The 9,553-nt window shown below is 46.7% G+C and overlaps 1 protein-coding gene and 1 pseudogene across 1 annotated transcript; both read left to right on the top strand.

Moving 5' to 3' along the window:
- The first annotated feature begins 288 nt into the window (after positions 1–288).
- On the top strand, positions 289–4,143 carry LOC119362595 (angio-associated migratory cell protein-like). Its single transcript, XM_037627841.1, has 11 exons — positions 289–526; positions 613–666; positions 1,208–1,252; positions 1,399–1,518; positions 1,813–1,961; positions 2,073–2,220; positions 2,653–2,736; positions 2,849–2,964; positions 3,303–3,361; positions 3,475–3,565; positions 3,657–4,143. Exons 1-11 carry the CDS (start codon positions 427–429, stop codon positions 3,882–3,884), a joined length of 1,194 nt encoding a protein of 397 aa, XP_037483738.1. The 5' UTR covers positions 289–426; the 3' UTR covers positions 3,885–4,143.
- A 4,567-nt stretch (positions 4,144–8,710) lies between these two features.
- LOC119360668 lies at positions 8,711–9,551 on the top strand (annotated as a pseudogene).
- The last annotated feature ends 2 nt before the right edge of the window (positions 9,552–9,553 follow it).

Raw genomic sequence — 9,553 nt, 5'->3', positions numbered from 1 at the left:
GCAAGGTAATCCCCATCTCTCTCTGTTTTTTTCTTTAATTTTCTTTACATGAACTGTTGCCATGTTTCGCTTGATATGGATGTTTGCTTGTGTATATAGAAGAAGAAATTGATGCAGTTGTTTGCTTGTGGTGTTTATGAATTGACGCCATCTCTGTGTATATTTAGATGCAATTGCTGATGAGTGGCATGTTGTTTATGCATATGAATCGATTCATGTCGTCGTACGTGCTTGTGTATGTGAGTGAGATGTTGAACAGCATGCATCTGTTTACACGAATGTTTGCATCTGTTTACACAGCCCAACCGAACACCCTCTTAATCTTGAACGCCTCCGCGCCGCAGCACGGTAGGAAGCGAGGATCCGCCACTGTTCTCTCCGGCCACGCTCGCAGCAGCCAAGACGCCCGCAGCACCACCCGCGGCCATGAGTATCTCAGGCGAGGTCCCCGACGAAGGCTCTGACGGCGAGGAGGTCTTCATCGACGAGCAGGACATCATCCAGGAGATACACCTCGACGAGGAAGGTCAGTACTTCTCCTCATCCTGCCTAGCGGCTAGCAGGCTCTTCCTCCCTTTTGCTTGCTCTGTGCTTACTGCTGTCCTTGTTCAGATCTCCCCGACCATGATGATGATGACGATGACGATGAGGAAGACCAAGAGATGGGTATGTGGCAGCTGATAGTAGCGTTTCTGTCTACTGTTGAACTTGCTAGGACTGGTTATGTTCAGGGCATGCTAGCTCAATTTTTAATCTTCGCTCATGGGTCATGGGGAATTGTTTTGATCCTCCACAAAACAATGATATTAATTAGACTATTTCCCTGCTACTTCTGGCCTAGAAAATTATACACTATACCAAACTTCACCCACCGTAGTACCTTATTCAGGATTCACCTGGTTTAGTATTGTCATACCGTTCACAAGGCTAACATATTTCGATTGCGTTTGTTCTTACTGGAATAAGATAATGTCTTTTAACAATGATGAATGGATATATCCTTTACACCGTATCTTTTTGTAAGTGAGCTCAGCCATGACTCTTCTTCCAGGAGTACCTCACATTTTCATTTTGATAAACGTGGTGCTATGCCACTAGTTATTTGCTTACTTTACATTCAGCGCACTCCGTATAATCTGAAATACTTGCACTGTGAGATTTAAATGTGCTAGTAATTCAAGTTCCATTTTGTTCTTTGTTGTTTCAGATGAGGTTGAGGATCATTCAGCTTATGCATTTCATGGGCATACAGGCAAGACCTCATCGAGCAAATTAACTTACTACATCTTGTGATGATTCGTTGTTTTCCACTAATAAGTTAGTTAGATTCACCATGCAGAGTACCCATGCACTGAAAAACAATTCTGGTAATAGTTGGTCTTCATATCTTGTATACAGATGAGGTCTTTGCTGCTGCGTGCAGTCCTATAGATGCATCACTTGTTGTCTCTGGAGGTAAAGATGACAGAGGGTTTCTTTGGAGGATTGGATCTGCACAGGATTTTCAGGAGCTGACTGGTATGGTTAGCTCATCTTCAGTAGTCTAGTGAGATTTCTGTGCTTGATTTTTCTGTGCAAACGTTTCTCAGAACTTTCTCTATGCTTCATCACCTATCACTGCTGTTAAAATGCCTGTTTCTATTTCTGATATCTATAAATACAAAAGTATATTTGATATCTCTTAGCAATCTTTTCATGATCTTTTGGGGCAAAGCTTTATTTTTCTGTTTACTTTGCATCGATATGTACCTTAATGTGTCAGTATATGCCTAGAATTGTCTACCAAGCTTACAATACCTATTGCCGATACAGGACATGGAGACACGGTGTGCACTGTGGCTTTCAGTTCAGATGGGAAATTGGTGGCTTGTGGAAGTATGGATGGACAGATAAATGTATGGAACACAGCTACACGGACACTTCAGGGAACCCTCGAGGGTTCCTCAGGATCAGGCTTTGAGGTGAGATGATCCTGGTCTCTTTCATTTGGCTGACTATATATCCATAGCCGTTTCCATTGTGGTAATCGATGATTAGTTACGCGGTGTAACTATATGTCTTCTGTTTTGTAGTGGCTCAGATGGCATCCACGCGGTAACTTGATAATTGCAGGATCAGAAGACTGTAACGTATGGATGTGGAATGCTGAGCACAATGCCTTTCTCAATACATTTGCTGGTCACAGTAGCACAGTGACATGTGGTGATTTTACCCCTGATGGTACTGAGCAATTTCTTCCAGTGTTATTTATATCATGCATTGTTAATGTTGTTAAGCAGCCTCTGAATAAGGTTTAATATACCACCCAAGTCTGGACTTTATTTGTCCTGTTTCTGGAATGCCTCGGCATGAAAACACACCCTTGTTTGTAACAATCTGTTTTTAGTTATCAATACAGAGCTCCTTCATATCAGTTCAGATTTCAGAGAAACATATGGATCATGGTGTATTTAACATTTCTTCTGCTAAGTTGTGTTCTAAGCTAATTTCTGTTGAACTAGAAGTGATGAAAAAAAAATAGCAAGGGCAAATAACAGAATGGCCTGTATGATGCTTTAACATTTTAGTTCATTTTTACTTGCTTACTTTAGAAGTTCAGATGTCCGATGTAGTATATTCATTTTTAGCTAATTCACGTGTTTCATTATGAAGGTAAGCTTATATGTAGTGGATCTGATGATGCAACATTGAGGATATGGGATCCCAGAAGCGCACAGTGCAGACATGTTGTTCGGGGTAAATAATTTTCTATGTTGTAATTATCAATTTATCATATATTCATATGGTTGATTCTGTATGTTCTCTGTCAACCCTGAACTTTACCATCCAATCCTTTACCTTATTCTAGGTCATGGCTATCATACTCAAGGATTGACATGCTTAGCCATTACTCCGGACTCCCAATCAATTGTTAGTGGCTCGGAGGATAATTCTGTGCACATTGTGAGCATAAACTCAGGCCAGGTGGGTGCATTTTATGGTTCAAGTGTTTCCCTTTCTTTCCATATTCTTTCTCCGTTCAAATAGAAAGAAGGTTGATAAATCTTCTAATGCAAGTTGGCTTACTTGATGCAACTTGTGGTTCTGACTATTGGTTTGTTTTGTATGGTAGATTATGTAAGAATATTTTGATTATTGATTACCTTGTTTTGGTTGTAGCAATTCTGTAGGGTTTTTGTTCCTAAGATAAACTCCTGGTTTTGTTTTCTTAGGAAATTTACTTGTACCCTGTTGGTAGTTCTTGAACTTTTAGAAACATGTGCTGGTGGATCTTTGTGTAAGAAGTGTCGCTTGTTCTGCAGGTTGTTGGTTCATTAGTTGGCCACACCAATTCCATCGAGTGCATTGGCATCTCATCGAGGTACTGTTTGGTGATATGTTCTTGGATCGTTGGAGTCTGTATGGTAAATCTGTTGCACAATGCACATTGCCTTGCTATTGACCTAAGCTAGCTGGTGCCCCTGTTATCTGCAGGTACAACTGGGTGGCTACAGGGAGCATTGATAGAACTCTCATTATCTGGGACCTTGCTCGTCAGGCAATTCGATCTACTTGTGAGCATGATGTGAGTGTAGAAATCAATCTACATTTTTTGTTTGTATAAATATTTCTATGTTGCTGTGAACTTACCATTGTTGGTGGTGTCTGACAAGCAGGAAGGTGTGACATGCCTGGCATGGCTGGGTTCGTCGAGGTATGTAGCGTCGGGGTGCATCGATGGCATGGTGCGCATCTGGGACAGCCTCTCTGGGGACTTGGCTCGCACGTTCAGCGGGCACAGGGACGTCGTGCAGTCACTGGCCGTCTCTGCCGACGGCAACTCCATAGTCTCGGTCTCCACGGATAAATCTGCCCGTGTCTTTGACATCTCTATGTTCAAGTGAGAAAAAAGCATACTAGCAACAGCTTGATTGATTTGGTTGGTCAGTCAGGAATGCGGTTTATTTAGCTTGTATGGTCAGGAATTATACTTACAGGCTTGCAGCCATCATGGGGGCACTCAAACTTTGGACTTGTTCTTTACATGTAGTCGGTGGCGCAAGTGGTACAAGAGTCACAAGACCCTCCTAAGTTGAGGGTAGTCGGTTGTGTACAAGCACTTCATTTATCTAACGTTGGGGTTTTGCTTGACATTCTGCTGCATTTCCTCCTTACTGCTGCTACCGATGGAAGGAAGCAACTTGTGCTTGTTGGTACTGCTGAACTGGCAATGGGCTTGCTGCTGGTTATATGTTGCGCCCATACTTCGTGCTGGATTAAGTTGTTTATTCTCCATGGTTGATTATGTTAATTCCGTTTAAATATTAGCTTAAATATCAACCTAATTGCTTGAAAGCGCAACCTACATTGGCTTAAACTAGCAAAAGGGCCCGTGCGTTGCAACGGGGTAATAAAATTGCAACGTTCAAATCAATCCATCCATTTGGTCAAAAAAAGAACATAAATATCTAAGTGAATATATAAAAAATATATTAAATCAAATCAAATGAAATCGGTGGCTGGGAGCACTTAAGAAATAGTCGTGCTAATATTACACATATAGTAATTGACTACCCACAAGCTTAGAGGCCACAATTTATTCTAAAAGCCTTAGTTTAATTTAGCGATTGAAACATGCATTATCCAATGTGTCAATACAAACATTGCTTATATTGCAAGAAACTACTGTGTATTACTTTTAAAATCCAGTAGCTTACTCAATCAAATGTTTGGCACTACTTTCCATCAGTTTTCATTAATCAAACAGTATAGCGTACAAACCCGGCATCAAAAAATAATTCAAATCTCAAGAAAATCAGCTTCACTCTTTCGGTCTTATACAGACTTCCGAGTAATAGAAGTACACAGTGACACTAATATTATTATATCAGCCAAGGTTTCAAGATTAGACAAAAAAAAGCACCTTGAGTTACTGAAGGCACAAATTATTAGTTTTGGGAATCCTTGGATCGAGAATTATATTTGTGGCCCATTGATCATGTGGATGGAATAAGATGGACATGACACACACTGAAGTAATTCTCAGGTAAATTTCGGGTAAAAAATAACTCTTAATCTTCATATAAATTAGATAGAAGGAAATATCATGAAGATGTATGCAGAATTGCAGACATATGTTCTCACTTAGCAAAATAAGCAATGAAATTCAGAGTCAACATTGGTGTCAGCCCAAATTGTTTTTTTCAAAACGAAGGCAAAATATTTGCCTCATTGATTAATTAAGAAGAAGAGAATTGCCCAGTTAATTTTCGGAAAACCGGGCGAAAACCGATACAAAGAACCCGAAACAGGCTACTCGGGAAGCACGAAACACCATGACCACACAGACAACCCGTCACATGCTCCTAACACACAACAATCGTACCTCACCACACTTGCACAACTCAACAGAACCCTGACAAGAACACCAACAACAATGACTTGGACAATCACATCGACAACACAAGAAACTGAGCATCATCCATCAAGAAACCGCAGACGCCTTCCCATTAGCGCACACACCGGCCACATCAATATCCTCAACCACATGCACCTCCGACCCGAAGGACTCAGAAGACGCCTCTGGATGCTCACATGACAGACATGAATCATCTCCCTCACACAAGGTCACTAGTGAGTCCACCTTCATGTGCTTCACTGACAAAAGCGAAGCAGAGCTCATACATAGCTCCCTAATCTCGGGCATGATTTGCAGCACTGGAGCCACGAGCATGGCGATGGACTCGTCTTGAGAGGTACATAACACAGGGGGCGAGGCAGACATCGACGACGAAATGTCCCCAACACGGCGGGAGAAACAACCATATAACTTTGCCTCCGTGTCCTCCTCGGAGCAAACACCAACTGCAATAGGAGGATGTGACGTCATAGCAGTTCGCAGCATAGCCGACATAAGGGAGAGTCTACTCAGAGCAACCTCCGCCCGCTCCAAAAAGCTCCCAACCCGCACCAAGCAGCCTTGCAGCAGCGCAATCTGATCAGCTAGAGCGGACTGCAGCACCACTTCAGATGAGGTTGTCGAGTCCGCCGTAGCAGATACAATAGATGCCCAGGACCCACGGCGAAGCGCCTTGGAGGGGGGCGTGAATTTCATTGGACCCTTGCGTAAAGCTGATGTAGGACCATGCATGGTGTTGACGCTGGCCACGGGCGGCGTGGCAAGGCATGCCAGCGAGCTTAGAGGACGCCAGAGATTGCGACATCCGTGCGCACGATGACCATTCTCCAAACAACATGAGCACCGCAACGGATCTCTGCAATGAGCCGCACGATGCCCATGAGCAAAGCATCTGTAGCATCTACCGTGAAGCCAAACAGGAATGGGACGAGGAGCTATTGTCGTGGATGACAGCGGCAATGGCAGCCGATGCGGGCTGCGCCGCGGCAGCACCTCCTGCCAACCCCCACCCATGTCCACCTCATGACCCACACACATCTCGCCGGAGTCGACGGCCTTGGCAACAGCCGGCGGCGTTTGAGGGGCCAGCTCCTCTTCGTCTTTGTCTTCATCGTCATTGTCAGCGGCAGAGGCCCACAAAACACATCTTCGTGCACTGGTCAGCAAATCCTCAATGCCAACGATGATGCCCTCTGCGTTAGCTGATGGAGACAGGGAGGGCAGCTCCTCTACGCAGTCCATGCTGTCGCCATTGGCCGGGGCAACAAGAGTCGGCAACAGCAGGCCCGTGGCGGCATTGGCAAAAAGGGCGGGGGTGGCAGGCGGCGGTGCCGAAGCAGCTGTTGTCGCGGTCTTGGAACGCAGCGAGGCCTTAACACCCCCATCTTCCTTCCTAAATCTGAAACTTGGGGCACCGGCCGCAGTCGAGGGATTGCGCCGGTAGCCGGGACACTGCCTGCAGCCGGGGCATTCGACGCTGGCACCACACGCGCAAGCAGAGGCTGCCCCGACCTGGTCTCCACGGCCGCACCCACATCACCGGCAACCGAGGTCTGACGACCCAGCAGCTGCAGCGACATGGCAGAGAACTCGCAAACATCTGGACTCGGGGAAGCAGAGGAAACCACGGCAGAGCTCAGCCCTCGAAGGACCGACGCTGGCGGCTGGAGGACGGCGGCTGCAGCAGTGGAAGACGGCGCTGGAGCGGCTCCCGCGGCGGAGGTTCGCGAGAGCGGCGTCGCGGTGTTAACGAGGGGACGGGGCAGCGCCGAGGCTGGTGCGGGAGAGGACGCCGCGGGGAGTCCGGATCCGGTCTCAGCAGCAGCAAAGGAGGCCCGAGGCCGGAGATCCGGCCGGCGGCGGCGCGCGCCCAGCCGCCACCTGCGCGGCCGCGAGAGCGCCATCCCCTGTTTTCTGCTCGTAAGAATTTTTTTAATCTATAGAGAAACTGGTCTCATGTTCTAGTATACAGATAAAGTAATTGGTCTCATGTTCTAGTATAGAAAATAAAGTAATCTTCAGAACTGATGTGCCTCCCTTATCCCACGAACTGCATTTGACAAGATAATTAGTAAAAGAATCAAGCAGATTTTTTCTGGTGAAATAAGATGCATTTGCATGCCTAGATGAACCCTGCATGTTTAATTCAATCGTGCATCATGTTTTCTGCTAACCCTGCTACATCCCTTGTCAAAGTTTCAACTTTATTAAAGAGAAGTAGTTTAAACTCTGAAAGAGGACAGGAAGTACCATTGTTTCCACCAAAACATTAATATATGTTAGGCATAATTTCGCATAAAAGAGTGAGAAAAATGGTTTCTTGTTCACTATAAAATATGAGCCTGAAAACCATTAGAGTACCAGGGTCCCCTTAAACATTCTGGTGCTTCTGTTATGCTAACTGTACATGCTTTGTTTCTGTATCAGTACTGTTATTACATCTGTAGCATGTGACATGCTTTCACTATTCTGATGTTGCTCCTATCCTCAAGTTTTTTAGTAAATTTCATTTGTACTAATAAACCCAGCAGTCATAAAAAAACTGGAAGATTGAAAGACATGTATAAAGATGATCTTAAACTTGTTCAAAGTTTTCCTCCTGGCATCATTTTCTCTTAACTCGGTAAAATATGTTTCCAGTTGTACACATATGGTGCCAGCAGTGTGAATACTTTAAGACGGAATGATAAAATCACAAGTGCTGCTACATCTAATCCTACAAAAACAATTCAAGACATGTTTGTATTGAATATGTTAAATGCCAATACCAAGAGCATACCAATTTATCAAGAAGGGTGGTGAATTGTGAGCAGAACACGCTAGAAAGACAAAGCCTTTAAGATGTCCCTTTGAACATGAGATGTGGATCGTTTGTATTTACTGAATAGGTTCTGCTCCTGCCATTTACCTAACAATTTATTCAAGTTCCCCAGTTGCATAAAAAAAAGAAGTAAAGATGTCAGATGTTAAGTTACTCACAGGGAATACAAATCTGCATCTCAAGCTCAAAGGTGCGGCACAGAAGATTTACTACACTCATAGTCACACAAGTTTTACAGAATTCATACAAACAATTGGTCGAATGGCAATCTCATTGAACGAGACATTGTCAGACACAATCATAAGCAGGCACAGAACAAACTCACCTACATCTATTTCTCTGAAACAGCAAAGACATCCAAAATTCCACAACAATTCCACTATATTGCCCAATGCCATGCAGCAGCCACAGCCACTACTTGCCCCAGCACAACCAGCAACAAAAGTAGCACATACATGCCTGGCCAGCTTCGTCTCTGATTGATGCACAGGATGCACCTAGGCTGTGTCCCGGATCACCACCTCCTCGCTCTTCACCTGTGGTCCACGGACGGCCTCAACGCCAAGGATTTCCCGCTGCTCCGCTCCGTCGTGGCCGCGCGCGTGCCCAGCAGGCTGCTTGTGTTCGGACTCTCGCCACAGCTCCTCGCGCTCGCTGCGGTCAACTCTGGGCAGGGCGCTGCCACCGCCTTCGTCGAAGATGCGGACAGCGCGCGGGGTGTGCTCGTTGGGCGTGGCCCCAGAGTCTCGGCGGCCGTCCAGCGGGCAAGGTACCCCGACCCGTCCGGAGGCGTGGGCGGTGCTGCGGCGCGCGAGGTCGAGCCCGGTGTGCCGGCGCCTGACGGGGACGGTGCGCAAGTTGGGCTGCCGGCTGGCGCTGACCTCTTTGCCGCCGGAGGTGCTTGACGTGAGGTGGGATGTGGTCGTCGTCGGCGGGCCGAGCAGGGCAGGTCCCGGGGAGCCGGGGCGGATGGGCGCCATATACACGACGACCGCACTCGCGCCCGCGGGGGGCGAAGCGGTGGACGTGGCGGTGCACGAGATGAACCGGACGACGGGAAGATCTGATGCCACAACCAGTCTTCTCTACCGAGCGGCGCCATGGCTGCCGGCCGACGAGCGCCTCACCGCGGCTGCTGGCCAACAAGGAAAAGGGGAGCACGGGTGCTGGGATGGAGACGCACCTAAAGGGGGGCCTGGGACACCGGAGGCGGAGGAGAGGCCGAGGGGCCGGAGGCGGAGGGGAGAGCCGGACCGCCGACGAGCTCGCCGACGAGAGCCCAGCCGAAGGTATCCCCCTTCGACCTTCTCTGCCACTGGCTGGATAAGATGAAC

Source organism: Triticum dicoccoides, chromosome 2B (genome assembly GCF_002162155.2).
Source record: "Triticum dicoccoides isolate Atlit2015 ecotype Zavitan chromosome 2B, WEW_v2.0, whole genome shotgun sequence".
Classification (NCBI taxonomy): Eukaryota; Viridiplantae; Streptophyta; class Magnoliopsida; order Poales; family Poaceae; genus Triticum; species Triticum dicoccoides.
Note: the sequence above shows the minus strand (reverse complement) of the source record. Positions and strands in the feature narration are given on the sequence as shown.